The sequence below is a fragment of the Poecilia mexicana genome, unplaced genomic scaffold (genome assembly GCF_051168715.1).
Source record: "Poecilia mexicana isolate PSO_F unplaced genomic scaffold, ASM5116871v1 scaffold_15, whole genome shotgun sequence".
NCBI classification, from domain to species: domain Eukaryota; kingdom Metazoa; phylum Chordata; class Actinopteri; order Cyprinodontiformes; family Poeciliidae; genus Poecilia; species Poecilia mexicana.
Window position 1 is genome coordinate 5,839,550 of NW_028263384.1, and position 18,079 is coordinate 5,857,628.

General features: G+C 40.9%; 1 protein-coding gene across 3 annotated transcripts in view; it reads right to left on the reverse strand.

Annotated features, from left to right (window-relative positions):
- Positions 1-10,194: 10,194 nt before the first annotated feature.
- The window catches only part of ltbp1 (latent transforming growth factor beta binding protein 1), a 73,044-nt gene continuing 65,159 nt past the window's right edge, over positions 10,195-18,079 (reverse strand). For all 3 annotated transcript variants that reach the window (XM_088013523.1, XM_088013522.1, XM_014967137.2), the window contains 6 exons: positions 17,225-17,353; positions 16,982-17,122; positions 14,844-15,020; positions 14,076-14,237; positions 11,972-12,121; positions 10,195-11,891 (listed from right to left, as the gene is read on the reverse strand). In XM_088013523.1, coding sequence (XP_087869649.1) covers positions 11,725-11,891; positions 11,972-12,121; positions 14,076-14,237; positions 14,844-15,020; positions 16,982-17,122; positions 17,225-17,353 — 926 coding nt within the window. In that variant the 3' untranslated portion in view covers positions 10,195-11,724. The remainder of the gene's footprint in view (positions 11,892-11,971; positions 12,122-14,075; positions 14,238-14,843; positions 15,021-16,981; positions 17,123-17,224; positions 17,354-18,079) is intronic.

The window sequence follows — 18,079 nt, forward strand, 5'->3', positions numbered from 1 at the left end:
GCAAATATAAATCACTTTGGCAAATGGAGCTGTCCTAAAACAAGAAATGTTTTGTCTAATTTAACTTCATATAGTGAGAAAAAAGATATATGTCTTATTTTATATTTTATGTGAACTTTTGGTTTCAAAATAGCAATAAAATGGACCTATTTGCCCCCTGCAGTGATGTGAGATCACATAGGTTGTGCACTGGAGCTACATGTTGGCCATGATTCATCCTTGTATTCTTTGGGATCTATTTGGATCTGCAAAAACATGTTTACTGAGTGTTTTTTATATAGATGATCATTAAAGTAGGGCTTTTCAATTTATGCTTGAACTGGATGTGAGGAAAGCAATCCAGACAAACAAACCATCCATTCAGACTAACACCGGCCTCGTACTGGATATGGATTTTCAAAAGCATTGGAAGTGACTTTCTTCAGTAAAATGTTAACTTGAGTTAAAAATGAACCCAGCCTGAAATATATATATTGTCTAATGCAGCGATTAGAATAAATGAGCAGCTCTGTGTGGTCGAACACAGTGTGACACAGACACACAATCAACAAAGAGACTATTTTAACAGCATTCTCTTTCATTTCCCCTGTTGCGAACGTCACACACTCAGCGCAACTTTTCCAACATTAATGCATTTCATATTGTGTTGCTGCTGACTCCTGCCTCCAGCATGATGTGGTGACATTACTTGGTCTGTTTCTGCCCTGACAGAGGGTCACCGTGTGTCTCCCTCTGGTTCCTCTGGCTCAGCTGCATCACTTAATGCCCAGTGGCAAGCATGAAATGAACATCTCCTATTACTGGTTCTCAGGTTAACACAAATAAACTCACATCCACTGTTCTATTCTATAAACATGATGTTCTGATGCTTGCACCCCACTGTAAAGCTACAAGCAGAAGCTTAAAGTCAAATCATCTTAAAACTTCCACTAAACTCTGTTGAGGCATTAAAGAATACAGCAACGGTCATCGTTCAAAGCTTCAGAGTCAAGTCTTACCTGTTAAACCGTCACATTTACGCAAACGTCCAGGCTAAGGATCAGTCCTGTTAGTGATACATCCAGCTCTGCTGCATGCTGCAGGCTGCTGCTGGCTGATGAGCACAAAGAGCCTCCCATGGTGGAGCTACTCCACTGTATGACCTCCTCCGCCACCTCCTCCTCCTCTTGTTGGTAAGCACAGCAGCCTGGAGCAGCAGCAGTTTTCCATGTGATCTTGCATGCACACAAAGAGAGCCACGGAAAGAGAGCAAAGTTGTGTTTCTTATAATATCAGACACTTTAACTCATTGTGCTGGTCCTAGTTTGAGATTTAAGAGGACAGGATAGATCTAAACGTGTACTGTTGTTTCCTCTGTGCCCTCAGAGTTTTATCATTTTTTACTTCGAGACGCAACTTTAGTACTGGATCATAAGTTGTGTCACAGGATGATCTCAAGGAGACATTTTGCTATTGCTGACAGTCGCCTCACTGGCCTAACATTTCCATTACATGACCCGCCCAGCGGTGCTCCTAGCCTGTTGGGTGCCCTGGGCGAACCACCTTTCTATCATTAAAAACTGTTTATAGATCAGGTTATGACTCTTTATCTAACATCCACACAGTTTAACTACATTTTCAGGGAACATTTCTGAGTGTTTGGTTGACCACTAACCTGTAGAAATACAGGAAAAGCGCAGCAGCAATGAATACAATGTGTGTCATTTGTCATCCAGTTTGTGTCTGACATGAGGGGAGCGTTTATCAAGCCTTTCCTCCAAGCATTTAAAATAAGGAGTAAAATCAATCAGAAATAACCAAAAATGACCGCAATTTTGCTACACACAAAAAAGTGGTCACACAATTATTTTCAGTGTGCTACAATTAGGTACTGTTGACATTCAGATCCTCTGGGTGGGGGGGAGATGCTCATGCCACCCCCAACAAGATGTCACCCTGAGCGGTTGAATATGTCGCTCATATCAGAAACCCCAATGGATCCTCCTACAGGTTTTTATACAAATCAATATCATCAGTACAATCAGTCAGGAGGTTGTGGGGGGTTCCACAAGGCTTTATTCTTGGGCCACTCATTTTCTCTTTGTACCTTCTGCCACTGGAAGTTTTATTAAGGAAATATGGGATTCCAGTCTTATGCTGATGACTGTCAAATCTAATATCATTAAAGTGTTCATTGACTAAATTATATAGTTACTAATGTAAATGAGTGTCAGTCTTACAAAATCATTTTCTAGTTGGATACATTATCTAGTAGTACTTTTACTTGAATATATTTACAAATATGCTCATAGTCGATTTTGTTGCAGGCGATGCAAGGAGTGAGAAAAAACTGCAAAAGATGAGGCGTCAACAAAAAAATGTTCCCAGATGGAACCCAGCAAGATTCTTTGGCCAGTGGCTTTCAACAGTGTGAAAGATCATCTTGGTAATAAAAAGTACATGTAAGCTGCTTTGTTGTTGTGCAAGTATAAGCTGGAAGACAAGAAAATGGAAATTATTAAATGCAGAGGCACAAGATATTTTGGCCTCTGGCCTAAACATGTGAACCAGAGTGCGGAGTCAGAACGCATGAATAATTCAGAGAGTTTTTAACCATTTGGACATCATAGATTGTTATTTAAGAGGTCAGTGAAGACCAATGTCCTCACCAGGCAAAAGCATTTTCGTCTAATAAAAGGTGTATTTCTCAGAGTACAACCACACCTGTTAACATCGATGCGCTAACGGCCTGAAGGCAAAGTGTCTGAGATTGTTGTTGATCAAGATCTTCTGAAAAATCATTTTTTAACCCAGATTTACAAACAAGTAAATGATCATGATAATTGTGTTTTGGTGGCTTTGCATACTCTTCCATTAGCTTCATCCTAATGTGACCAGAGAGCCTCAGCAGTGGGGGGCCTGTGGCCTGGTGCCACTCAGGGTCTATACAGTACGATCAGGCATAGCAAGATTCAATCGTTTTCACACTTCTACAGCAGAGTGAAAAAAAAGTATTTCAATGCTTTAAATTTGAAAAAAAAAAAAAAATTATTTCATGACCAATACAGCTTGCACGATGAAAATGGCCATATTTCCGTCTTTTAATACAAAACACGGTAATTCACTTTGCTGATGTCAGCATGGATGATGGTTGAACTGAAGTGTGTATCAGGAGCGCAAAGGGGGAGAGGCGAAAGACCATTCCAGAGAATTAGGACACACTTTTCACTCGAACCCTTCGGTGTGAGCGTGCATTTGAAGGACCAGGGTGGCAGAGCGAGTATTGGGACGGGGCCATAGTGAAAACTTTGTGCCATCCTGTATTAAATTGTATTGATGCTGAAGGTAAACAGCAAGGTACCCCCATCTTAACCCTGACTATGTGCACACTGAGAAAGCTCAATGAATAATCAAACTGACTTTAAAGAAGTTAGGTTCAAGAAAGCAGATGGAACTGAGCTAAAAAGTTATCTGTTTCCATTATAAATAACTTTCTTTACGTATCTGTTTAATTTGTCTCAGTTAGTTCATGATTACGTAGATTGAGCCTCTACAGGTTGGGAAATCAGGAAATGGGGACATAAGTGGAGGAGGGGTTGAGTTGATTAGGTGCAGAAAAGGATTGAGGTACAACTGAGACATCAGTGTGTCTCACATTTACAGGTAAAAACAAGCTGCAGTTGAACTCTGATGACCCATTCTCTGGGATCAAACTCAATAAAACAGACACAGGACAAAAAGTGACCAGCTGGCCAGACTTTGACAGACTCATATCATTAATTTATGCAAAACGTGCAGCAGTGTGACGCATATTCATAATAACAACATGTACAGTGTGTACTCTTCCTCTATCAGGCCTTTCATGCAACCACTTGACATTCTTCAGAGTGAGGACACATTGTTGTACATCGGCCAAATGGACCTGAAACACACTGATAGACTTCATTAATTGGACTGAAGCACCAGCTCTTCACTTCCACAAAGACGAGGATGCACATCAAGAACACGCTGTACTGCAGCTTCCTTCCTCAGCCGGTGGAACCACAGACTGATACAGCCATGTTTTCATGATGCGCTCTACATCTAGATCTTAATATTCTGAAAGAAAATAAATGGAATCTTCTACACGTAGACGGGTATAATTCCCAACACAAAAAGGATTGGTTTTGTGAAAAATAAATACAATGTTGACTTTGCTGTGAATTATGGGATCAGACGACTTACATAGATGAAGGGAAGATCTGTTTTCCTATGACTAAACTGAAATCCAGTTATCTGATCCACCAGCAGCAAAAAACATCAGACATTCTGCATATTTTCACCAACTCAAATCTGTTAATCAATTTTGGTAGCTAATGTCTAAGGGAAAAGTTCAGATGAACAGAGAAGGGGAACAACTCGCCCCAGCATCTCTTCACACCAACCATTTTGTTGGATTTTTTCAGGGGTGATGTTTTGCTTTCACCGGGGGTTTAGCTACATTTTGAAGGCTGTGTAATAAAACCAGAGGAGTCAACTGATACAAAGACCCAATGCTCTAAAAGTTGGTTTTGTAAAATTAATTCACTGACACAATCACATTTCTTTTCTTAATTCATCTTCACTTGCTCAACATTTAGAAATAATGATGTAGGAGCCATCCTCCTTTTGGAGAAAAAATCTGCATGTCTTTTTGGAATCAATGGTCAAAAAGAGTTTTCGGTGTTTAAAAAACAAAAACAACCGACTAATCTAAGAGAAGTCTCCAACAGACCCTCTCACATGTCATATTGTGTAACAAATGTCAAAAGACTCCAGTAAGAAGCCTGGTTCAGGTCATAGTTGGAACATGTGGGAAAGTGGAGTCCTGCTGCAGCCAGGGTGAGTTAATAATTAAAGGTGATAACACCAACAACTGCTGATGACTAAATGGAGAGCTTTTAGGCACAAATAGAGAGTGGAGTCGGATTACCATCAGTTTGCTCCATGCATGTGCACAACTAACAGGTCAATGAAGGAATTATTCTGATTAGTTGATGCAGTGGAGTTGGTGCTGCACTTCCTAAATGCAGCACACTGGTCACAACATTGAGACGTTTTTGCTCTGATTTCAGTCGAGGCTTAAAAGTACACCAGTGTGTTACATGTAAGGCCACCGGTCAGTGTCCAGTTACTGTCCTGTTGGCTGCAAGTTGTTATCACTGCTGACTTGCCCTGGGCTAGAAACCCAGCCAGGAGCATTTTTGCATGCATGTTGCTTCAGTTTCCATTCCACTGTCTAAAAATATGGATACTCTCTCAAATGATCACTTAAAATTCCCCTGTGTGTATCGTTGTTTGTCCTGTGATAGAGCAGCAAACCTGTCCAGCATGTACCTGCCTCTCCCTCAATGGCTGACAGAGATATTCACTTTTAAATCACATTTTCATCTTCTTTACGTTCTACGTCACGTCATTCTGGTATAAATATGTACCAGGCAGAAGAAGAAGTTCTGCAATGGACACACACAACCCTGATCCCACTGTGAGATTAAGCCTGGACTTACACAACGACCAAGAATCAAACGATGTAAAGTCCAATTCAATCTAAATTGAACTGTGTCTGGTTAAAATGCCTGATAATGCAGTAAACATGCAGATTTGAACAAACCCAACATAAAAGACTAACTATAAAACTATGCGGTTTTCTCAGTTGCAGACAAGCAGTCACTTTGACTGCAAGAGAAAACTCCAGGTAAGTAAATTCACAGCCAGGCAGACATTACTAATTGCGACTCATAATCATTGCAGAAGTTTTACACATGCACCTTACCTCACTTTATACCCAGGAACTATCCTCACAAGTCATAGATGTAGCCTTTCAAGATGTCCATGGGTCGACCAATTTCCTTTTTCTCTTCAGACCTACAACTTAAAAAGCAGAATCCAGTTAAATCTAGGAGACCTCTCCAGCCAGCATAGCTCCTCTCTTCAGATGGTCTCTCAGATTCTCTCATCTGAAGTCCTTTGTTTTGTTCAGCTACACGTACTGATGTTGTGTATTCAGCCAGCGCAGAGCCCTGTGTGTGAGCTTTGTTTGTCTAAATGACCACTAGACTTCCTTCAATTCTTTCCCAACTTAGTTTTCCTGCCTGAGTTAAGCCGGGCTAAATATAGTACTCACACAAGGCAACGTGAAAAAAAAAAAAAAAAAAGCTGTGCAGGAAATGTATCACAACACACTCGTGAGCATGTTCATCTTTGTTTTTTTGTGTCTTCCTGCAGCACATTCCAAAAATAGTTCAGGAGAACGTTGTTCGGTGAATGCGACACAGTGTTGCAAGCGTTTGATTTGTTTTTGGATTTCTCTCAGAGTGATGACCGACAGCCAGGGTGGAGCCAGTCCATGTGAGCACTGTTGCATTGTTGTTGAGGGTCAACCCATCCTATATTCCACTCCGATGACGTTGTACACATTGTTTTGTCTCTAGGCTTCTAAAAAGGTCTGCCTAAACAAAAGCACTGACAGCACATCCTGCTGTCTGGCTGCACAAAAAGAATTCAGCTCCAGCTTTGATTGTTTCACACACATTCAGCTGGCACCACAGCCACCGTGCGGGAATCTGGTGTCTCATTTATGGAAATGTCTCACGGTGTTGGACATGGGGTTCAGGTTTGATTAGATGTTTACTGGAAGTGTGGTGAGACCGTGTTCCACAAAGACAATGGCTGGTGTTTTACTGAGATCTCCTGAAATGTACTCATAATCAATATTTGAATTAAAATGAAAGAACAACCATGGTGAAATTAAGCTGTCATTATAAACCCACTGACACGAACCTAGATGGAGTGGTAGAAATCTGTGTGTGGACGTTTATGTGACGTATCAAAATAATTACAGCCTGGTAAAAGCCAGTCTCTTGTTCTATGCTTTGCTTCGATGAAGGCTATGAAGCCTGCACTGTTAACAACTATCCCCCACTGCGAAGAGAGAAGAACTGAGCCAAACTACATCTTTTGCCAGCAATAAAATGCCTTAAACATTTCTCTTGATCCGACTTTAATTGCTCAATATTTGGAAGTGTGACCATCATGGAAGGATTGGCTTTGTTAATTTCCTCCACTGCTATTAATAAAACTATAACTATTAGACTACATTTCTAAAACAGCTTAGAAAATCAATGCTGTCATTCACAACTTCTCCTCCGGTTCTCTGGTTGAAATTCTACGGGAGGAGTTGAGTTCAATGGAAGAAATCCCAGATGAAGAACTGAAGGGAGATGAGAATTGAGCGGAACTGCGCCTGAAGGCAGTGGCTAGGCTAGAATAATTAGACCAAATGTATAATGGTTTGGCAGTGCAGAGCACACCAGTAATTCCAGGTTAATAAGGTGTGCCAACTCTCTGGCTTTGATGCTGTGATGGTTCTGTGAGAAATAAGCTAAATGCAGAACACAGAAAGCTCCCCTGGACAGCACACATGACAGCAATTCTTCTGTTTTTTAATTGTTTCATTTTTAATCTCGTCTGCAGTGGAAACATTGTGCACCTTTTCTTTAGAGGCAACATCAAGTGAAATGTAACATTTATACTGGTAGTATTGTTTTTTTCTCATTATGCCACATTAGCAATGCTGGGAATGTAAAGCAAGCGTCCAGTCGGGTTTGTTACTTTGGGTTTTGCTGTTTGGTCTGTCGGTGCTGTTCCACACCAAACCTGGACCTAACATGTGATTAGTCACACTGTGACCTTTGACTCCGTTCAGCAAAAGCTGACTACAACTTGATGCTGTGCTACTCCCAAACCACCACTCACAGCTGTTCATGGAAAACAGAAATAGAGCAGAGAGCATGAGCAGATACTTTCTCAGAAGTATGACACCGAAAGAGAACAGAGTTACTTTCTAGATACATAATCAGAGAAAACACAGCACACAAAGTATTAACATTTAAAGGAAAAGTACAGAAAACAAGTTGTGTGTGAACGACGTACCTCATACAAATCCAGGCAAACAGAATGACTGTCAGCCATGCAGACTGAGATCCTGGTCTATCAGGGGATACGTGGGCTCACTCAGATAATGGCTAACAACAACAACAACAACAATAATAATAATAATAATAATAATAATAATAATAATAATAATAATAATAGTAGTAGTAGTAGTAGTAGCTCAGACGCAAAATGAGAGAGCAAGTGAAACAGAGAGACATAGAGAGACTCAGACTATGAATAGACTTTGAGTTTACTGGAAACATGGTTGGGGTTCAGGAGAGCCCAGCCAACATCTCTCAGTGACCGTCTTACTGAAACACACAGTCTGACTAAATCTGATTCTCAGCACAGAAACACATTCAGAACTTTATTCCTGCAAAACTAAAACACATAGTAGATACAAGCTTTGTTTGAAAGGCTCCGGCTAGTTGACCATGGACAACAGGCACTGGGGGTGTCGCGCACACACACACACACACACACACATGCATGCGCACACGCACATTTGTGTGGCTATCTTTGTGGGGACTTTCCATTGACTTCCATTCATTTCTACAGTCTAAACCTTATCCTAACCCTAACCATAACATTCCAAACCCTATCCAAAACTCAATTCACACCTTAGTCCTAAATCTGACCCCTGACCACAAAAACAATGTTTCCCCTTGTGGGGACCAGGCTTCGGTCCCCACAGGGAGCAGTGGGTCCCCACAGCGTAGTATGTGTCAGGAAAATGGTCCCCACAAGGTATTACAAACAAACACACACACACAGCTCTAAGAGAAACTGAGGCTGACAGATGAATGTGGTTTACACATTAATGGACTTTTAATATAATGTGTAAACAATTTTATGTTTTCCTTTTAGTATTTGTAAGGTTAACATGTAAGTAAGTAGGTAGCTGAGTAATTTTGATGTATATGGCACTTTTCACTGATAGAAATCTTACAGTGTGTTCATTGCTCTCCTCAATGCTTACATCATCTGGACACTAGCATGAAGCTGTGAAGTAAAAGTGGCAGTCTTACTTATTGTTCATTATAGGGATGGGCACCTTTATCTGGTCATGGGTCATTGGCATGTCTTGGTCTGCCTCCATCATACCTACAGGTCCAGAGACATGCTGTGAGCTGCCATCTTGCTTCTCAAGATGTCTTCCTGACTATTCCTCATGTCCATGCTAAGCTAAATAAAATCTGGTGTTTTAGTATTCTGCTCCTTCTGCATGGCATAAACAACTCATCACTTCAAATCCACAAGAGCTTGTTACCTCAGACATATTTAATTCGCTTCTTAAAAACTTGGAAGTGTTCACATTTTTCAGTCTTACCAGATTATCCGTCCTGTTTTAATGGTTGGAGTGATTTTGTTGTTGTCAAATCTTTTACTACTGAAACTCTGTTTTTGTGCTGAGGTCCATCTTGACCAGAGCAACTATTATTGAGCCAAAAGACACAAAAATGCCAGGGAAGAGTTTGCATGTCAGGGACAGGGACTGGATTTGTCCCGATAAAAAACCGTGGTAATGTGAATTTCGCTAGAAGAACGAGTTGCAACAGATGTGGCAGAGACAAAACCACAGAGGCCAAGATGATGGGAGTCAGTAAGCCCTTTTTTTGGTTGATATAAAGAAACATGAAATTGAACAGTAACGTTTTTAGCTGCTTTTTAAATGAGTTTTGTCAAAGGGATGTCTCTTTTGGGGAATCTATAATTCAATCATTCTTTCTGCAGAATTTTAAATAAGTCAGGGTCAAGGCTTATTCCTCAGAGGGACTGCAGCCACTGATTAGATGATAAACTGAATATTTAGTTTGGATCCAGGGTTACTTCAAAGATGCAATTCTACATGCCCCCCAGGGGGAATGGGGAATATTTTTTCTCCGTATATTTAAAACTAAGTTTGTGATTTGTGGAACCTTTATCTGATTTTTGACATAAAGGACATAAAGTCTTTTTTTATGCATTTGGATCACACTACTACTGCTCTACCTCCAAACGTACAACACCTAGAATACTTCAAAGATGGACAAGATCATACTATTGCACTGTTTAAATAATTTGAGCAAAATGAAAAGAAAAGTCAGAATAGGCAAATGTGTGTTAATATGAGAAGTCCTAGTTAAAACAAACATTTCAAACTTGTAAACATTTTATTTTACAGCTGGGATTAGTATGACAGGCAGTTATTCAGTATAACTCAGCCTATGATCACATTCAGTAAATGTTTAAAGATAGGGAATAAAGGACCAAGAAGTACCATTAAATAAAACAATTTGTGGTTTATTACCAATGGGTTTAATGTACATTATGTTATGAATTCACAGAAAAAGCCATTTGTTCATGTACAAATTACAAATACACAGCCTATTCTCTCCACTCTTTAGTAGAAATGTACACTGGGTTCTTCTCTCCCATTACTGTCCCACAACAGCATCGCAACCTGGCAAGACTTTTGAGTGAAACAGAGTCAGGAAAAGACAGTTAGTCTCTTGAAGACGTAAATGGAGGGAGCAGCAGCTCTTGTAGAAAACATGAAGCAGAGTTTAGTTCTGTGTTTTGCAGATGTCTGATTGCACCTGACAGCTGTTACACATCGAAAAGAAAAGCCCGAGGAAAGCTTCTTTCAAAAGCTGAGTGACTTTCGTCAGCTCAGGCAAAAACTTCCAGGCTAAACGGCCTGATGGTGCAGTGGTGTGATGACGACAGCTAGTTCCCAGAGGTCAGAGGTCGGAGGAAGGAGTGGAACGGACAGCTGGAATCCTTGCGGTATGAAATATTCAATGATGTTTTAGAAGTGCTGTGAAACATGACAGGATCCCCCAGCATAAAGCCATATGTTGGGTTTGTCAGGAAGCTAAAAGAGCAGATCCACCTCTGCTGCCTCATAAAGCACCACTTAGAGACAAATTCAAGAAAAAAAAAAAGATATAAACAAACATACTTTCTTTTACATGTCTCACTCCCAGAAATAAGCTTCATCAAGTAACTTTATAATTCATCTTTGTCTAATGTGTTTTCTTTATACAGTGTTGAATATAGTGGATTCGATTTTGTTTGTGTGTGTGTGTGTGTATTGTGTCATGGACTTGCTGATTTCGTTCACTCTTCTCAGATCTAAAAAGCACCTCAACTCTTTACTTCCAGGAAATCCACACATTAGCTTACAATCAACGCGACCGGGTCTCTGGTAACCGTCCAGGCATTTATGTAACTTTGGCAGCAAAACACGTATTTATATAGACGTTTCCTAAGGATTCTTCAAAGCAGGTAACTGGAAACAGGAATACCAGTTCACTACTCACATTAATCCCATTGACTGGTTGGACTAAAACTCACTTAAAGCAAAACAAAACAAATAAATCAGAACCATCGGTCAGCCATATGCGCCAGTAGAGTGGAACTAGAAAGTAATTTCTTTTATCCAGCTGACCAATAATTTACCTCTCAGGCATAATAATTTAATTGCATAAAGACAAAAAAAGGCAGCTGGTGTATATGATGCTGTTGACAACACAATCTAACAGTCCATTATAAAAATGATATAGAAATATTTGGGATGTGATAAGTAAAATGAAACATGGTTCGGATATGCTAAAGGAAAGGAAGACCGTTGCTCCCTGTGCTCCTCCTGCTCCGCGCCGACGGTCAGCTGAGCTGCAGGATGTTCACGATTCGATTGCTGCTGACAATTTTTCATTGGCCCGACTGTAGTCAGTGGATGTCCTCACAAGTATAGTATTATGAGCTTGTGCGTGTGGTTTTTGTGCCCCTTCTGGTCTCTGCCTCCTCTCACTGTGTGGATGTTTGCTGTTTGTCCGTCTTCACGCAGTAGTTGGGTTTGTCGGAGACCTTGTAGCCCGGCAGGCACTCGCAGCGGTAGGAGCCCACTGTGTTGATGCACTTCCCGTTTCTGCACAGCGACATCCGGCTGTTCAGCTCCGAGCACTCGTTCACATCTGCACGCAGAGAGAGGTGCCGGCGTGAAACAGAGGAAAGGTACAGCGGGTTTATTACGTTCCAGCGAGGGGCCGCCTACCGACGCAGGCCATGCGGGACAGGTCCAGGGTGAATCCCGCAAAGCAGTCGCAGGTGTAACCCTCCTGAACCCGGACGCAGCGGCCGTTCTCGCAGCCGTTAAGGATCCCGCACTCCTCAGCTCGCAAGCCCTCGAAGGTGCTGTAGCGATCTGCAGCACAGGCATGCACCACACACAATGAAGCCGTTAATAAACTTACCTGCCTTACATCATCTGATCAGCATTGGAAAACAGCAGCAGTAGTAAAGTTGGAAACTTAACACGTGGATATTACCACAGAATCCTAACATCTCAGACCTGATGTCACTGCCTGGCCACGAAAAAGGTTCCCACCAAAAAAAAATACAAAAGATCACACACTCTAATGTTTCATTGGACTGTCTTTATCTGTGATGATAGCACACATTTGTGGGGGGGAAGTTACAGTTAAATGTAACGTTAAAATGTGGTTTAAAAAGTTTTTAATGTGATCAAGCTGCAGGACCAAAATGACTAATAAGTGGATATAAATATCAAGCGTATTTTTCTCAATAAACAAACTGTTGAGACCCATAAAACTCAAATTAAAACTTAAATGTTGTTTAGATATGAGTTTGGTTCAGTGTCACTAATCTCTGCTACACCTTTGAAAAAATTGAGGCTCTGAATAAAACAAGTTTTAATGGATAACTACTCCTAATAAGATTTATTGTAATGGCTGTCAATACAAGTTATGTGTTATTTAAGTTATAACTTGTTAAGCTGCTTTATTTTAAAACCTTTTTTAGATTTTGCATGTCCAGGATGACTGAGAGCCAGAAAGTAAGTAGAAATAATGAACAATAGAGAAATGTGTATATCTATATGATGATAAGGTGTTTCCAGTTTTCGTAAAAGGAGCTGTGGAGCTCCTCCTCCTCCTCTTCCTTCTTCTTCTTCTTCTTCTTCTTCTTCTTCTTCTTTGTCTTTAAAAGCAACAACATTCCACAGGAATGCATGCAGTAACAAAAAGCAAATGTTTTGTAGGATGTGCTGTTCATATAAACTTAATCACAACATTTAAGAGTCAAGGGAGTAACTAATGAATAAATGCAGTCTATGGTATGCTTACACACATTATGAGTAAGATTTCCAAAAGACGGAAGTGCCGCTTTCATCTTGCTGTGACACAAGATGGCAGCAAAGTGCTTCCAAACCTCACTGCATTTGGCTGTCTGATCTGCGACGTTAAAACCACTGGCAGGTGAATCAGTCTAATCTGACCATCTCAACAACAGCTCAGCAGCTCTACATGGTAGGATGCAGCTGAGGGGAACTAACAGCCAGACATGAACATCCTCACATCCTCCTGGAGCTTCTTGGTTTTTTCATCTCCTCTGGTTTGAAGAAGGAGCAGCTTAAAGCATTCCTGTGGTAACTAGATGAGTCCTGCAGTGTGCAAACCTTTTTTTTTTTTTCATATTAAAAAGATAGAAGAGATGTTGCTCCGAGCGCTTGTTCCTCTTCCATAACATCAACTTGTTATTACTAAAATCAATTAAAGGCAGGGATCTTTCTACCTCACCATATCCTTTAGAAAAATGAAGTAAGTATTACTAATCTGAGATACTAGTAAATTAAATCTACATCGGTGGAAAATAAGACTTCCACATGAAAAAGTAAAATAACTGATTTTTTAAGTATAAGCCAAACTTGAGCAAGAAAGCTAAATTTTTCGGTTCTTCAGATAATTACACTGGAGCCTTTCTCAATGGATGTTCTACATTAATCAACATGGAAACATACATTACCTGATACAAGCCACAGCTTTTCTGAAAATGTAATTTTTATTTGAAGTACTTTAGAGTTTTACATATGTGAAATTCTACCTAACATTGCTGTTTTTCAGGTATCGAACTAGTGAAGATGAAATATCAAGTAGATATTTCATAGCACATAGAACTGGTTTTAAATCAGATACCATTATTAGCCATGTAGGTTTTCGGTTCCCTGTGTTTTTTTTTTCCCATTTTGTTCAAACTTGCCATCCTGTGTCAGTGGAAGCTGCTCTCCCAAGACAAATCCTCTAATAAAGGTTCTCAGTCATCTGATCAAACAAATGTATGTCTGAAGGGTAAATACTTACGCTCTTCGTTTTCGTAAAAGTTGCGGACATGCTGCTCATCGGGAGACGTCATGTAGTCTGGGCTCACTTCATATTCATGAACCGGACCGGCAACCAGGGCATCTTGGCCGTAAGGCTGTCGCCTCCCACCCAAAGGAATGTTGCAGATGTATGCATAGTCCTCTGAGGAGAGAAAAAACAGTTTGTGGAGAAGAGAAACTAAAGAATAAGAAATCTCTGAGAAATAAGTGAGGTTTATCAAGTCCCAAAGTACTTCACGCTACATTCAGTCATTCTCCCATTCACATGCTGAAGCTCCTGGATAGTAGCCACAGCTATTCTGGCGCAGCCTGACAGAGGGCAGGCTGCCATGCGCTGGCGCCACCTGTTCGGCCCTCTTACCGCCACCAGCAGGTAAGATGGGGCTGAAGTGTCTTGCCCAAAATCACAATGTCTGAAACCGAAGATCAAACCGATGACCCGCCGACTGCATGACGAACTTCTACCTCCGTCTCTACCATCGTCCCCATCATCAACTAATGACAGTTATCAAGATTGCTCAGCAGAATTAAGACTTAAAAATATACTAAAACTTTGTCTTAGTGCATTAAAACTTTACATTAACAGTGAAAAATAACAGGCAAGTCAAACTTCATCATTATTCTTCCCACTTTTCGGAAAAAAAAAACACCTTAAGTGTCAAAATATTTTGTAAGGAGGAGATGCACTTATGTCGCAGAGCTGTGACATACCAAGTGCATCATAATTATGTGTCTCTGAGTCGCGTACCTGAGTTTCGGGGGGGACACAAGGCGCACGCCATCCCCCAGGCCTCTCCGAAGCGACAGCAGCACTCGGTGTAGGTGATCTTCCTGTTGGGCCCCAGGGGCCGCGTGCACATCTTGTTTTCTGTGACTGTCTGCCAGCAGATCCCCTGATAGTTCAAATGCTCCATCTCTTGTTGCTCTACAAATACAGCCAGTCTTACTATCTAGAAGGAACCACACCCTATGGGCTCTGTTTGCACTCATACCATACCATACCATACCAACTTTATTTATAAAGCACTTTAAAACAACCACAGTTGATACAAAGTGCTGTACAATTTAAAAACACAACATAATTAAAAGTAATTAAAAACAGTTTAAAAACAAAAACATACAATTTAAAACTAAATCCCACTGGTGTTGAAAGCCAAGTAAAATAGATGGGTTTTAAGACGAACTTTAAAAGTGGACAGAGATGGGGCCTCTCTGATCTGCAAAGGTAAGTTATTCCATAATTTGGGGCCCATAACAGAGAAAGCCCTGTCCCCTCTGAGCTTCCTTTTTGTTCTCGGTACCTCCAAGAGCAGCTGATTTGCTGACCTGAGAGACTGATGGGGTACGTAGGGATGAAGAAGCTCAGTGAGGTAAGCCGGGGCAAGATTATGCAATGATTTAAAAACAAACATAAGAATTTTAAAATGAATCCTAAAATATACAGGCAGCCAGTGAAGTGAGGACAGGACAGGGGTCACATGTTCCCTCTTTCGAGTTCCTGTCAAAAGTCGTGCAGCAGCATTTTGTACTAGCTGCAGACGTGAGAGCAGCGACTGACTGACTCCCAGATAAAGTGCATTACAGTAATCCAATCGAGTTGAAATAAAAGCGTGGATCACCGTTTCAAAATGCTGCCTGGAAAGAAAAGATTTCACTGACGCCAATCGCCTTAAATGATAAAAGCTGGACTTAACCACGGCTCTAATTTGGCTGTCCAATTTAAAATCACTGTCCACCTTAAAACCAAGATCTGTAATAACAGGTTTAAAATATTCCTCCAAAGGTCCCAGGTCAACAGAGGAGGGCTCACAGGAGCCACTGGGTCCAAACACCATCACCTCTGTTTTGTTTTCATTAAAGTTTAAAAAGTTCAAGGCCAACCAAGCTTTAATGTCTCCTAGACATGCCAGGAGATGTTTGATGGAATGTACATCCTGCTGCTTTATGGGCAAATAAATCTGACAATCATCAGCGTAACAATGAAAAGAAATCCCATGTTTCCCAAGGATAGAACCCAGAGGCAGTAAATAAAGAGAGAAAAGCAGTGGGCCAAGAATTGAGCCCTGTGGGACACCATAAGACATTGAAGCAACAGATGATTCAGAGCCACGAACATTCACTGAAAATGTTCTCTCCTCCAGGTAAGACCTGAACCTCAACTGTAAAATTATGTTATCAACTGGAATATCATATGCAAATAATACCAACACTGTCACTTATTAGTAGTATTAGTGGTTGCTAGTGATCAGAATCATTCAGTTTCCTTTGAGCTACTGGGGAATAGATTTCACTTTTCAGCCACAGATTTTACTTTTCATATCTTCATACATCATTCTGCTATGGAGCATCTGTGCCTTTACAAAGAGAGTATTGTCTAGTGTTGAGATAAGATCTTAGGACAAAGGAAGCTAAAAAAAAAAGCCTTTTTGTGACGTACTGACTGCAGCTTCTGAAGTCTGTCTGGATGCAAAGTTGGACCAAAAGTGGTGGGATTATCATAATCATAATTTTCATAATCATATTTTTCGGCTTTTGTTTACATGTCAATAGTTTACGTGTCTGGCTTCTCCCGGTGCAGAATTATGATGCATGTATGCATCAACGGAGTAAAAGTCGGATTGAAGGCAATGCTTAAAGCTGCATCACTGTCCAGCCTGCTGCATACAGACATCAGAAGTGTTTACAGCCTGCATAAGCAGACCAGAGCTTTACAAAGTCTGGAATCAGAAATCAATCCTAAGGCTCTGATTGGTTTATTTGAACTGATGTGTTTTTTTAAAAGATGGGTAAATGTGATTTTTTTTTTGTTTTGTTCACATATTTCTTCTTTTGTACTAAAACAGTTTTAAAATACAGAGACTTTAATGAAAAAAACTGAACTCTCACCAGCCATCTGCGGATGCATAACACAGCGGTTACTGTTGGAGTCCAGCACCATGGGGGGTCTACAGAAGCAGTTGAAGGAGCCGTCTGTGTTCAGACACTCTCCTCCATCACAGACAAACTCATCCAAACACTCATTGACATCTGCAGAACAGTGAGACAGACAGACAGACAGACCATATTCATTAGTTAGACGATGAAACGGAGCCGTTTGACTCTCTAGAAACACGTCTCTGTTTTACTGACCTGTGCACTCCAGCTTGACCGGGTCATAGTAGTGTCCGCTGGTGCAGTAACACTCATAGCTTCCCTCTGTGTTCCCACAGTAGCCGCCTTTACACACCTCCTTATCAAACAGTTTGCATTCATCTGCGTCTGCAAACAGAACAGAACATGGTCTGTTTGATCACCCCTGAAAAACTCATCTTTGTGCATCTAAACTTCTCAGCAAAACACGCTTTCAAAGCTCAACAAGGTCTGCGGGGGCTGGGGAGCAGTTGTTTAGAGTATACTGCCTTGGGTAAGAACTTTCATCAGCACCATGAGTTAACACTGCCCCCACCTGACCACGCTGTTCCCTTCCATGAAGCAAACATCCACTGTTTTCCAGTTTGCAAAGATGGAACTTTGACAAACTTCCCATCTGCTTGTTGCTTAAAGCTGCAGTACGTAACTTTTACAAAAATATGTTCTTTTATTAAAACTGGCATCGTGTTATGACAATATGGTATAAGACTTACCTGTAAAAAAAAAAAAATGGATCTCCTCCACCTCTTCCCTGAGCTACTATTGCCATCTAAAGAAATGCACCGCTGTGGGGTTCAGCGTGGTTGACATGACCAAACAGCTTTGTCCACTAAAAACCAATTTCCAGGAAGTCCTCTCAGGTGTGTGCTTAGCGATCTGGCATTCTCTGTGTCAGCAGTCTGTTCAACACAAAGGGGCACTGCCTCCTCACTGACTGCACATGCAAAAAAATGCATCATAAAACTCAAAACTGAAACCCATCACCCACACTTGACCGAGGCCCAATCAGATCGTTACAGTCGCAGAGGATTTCAAGCTAGTGGAACTTATTCAGTTTGTAGGGACAAAAACAAA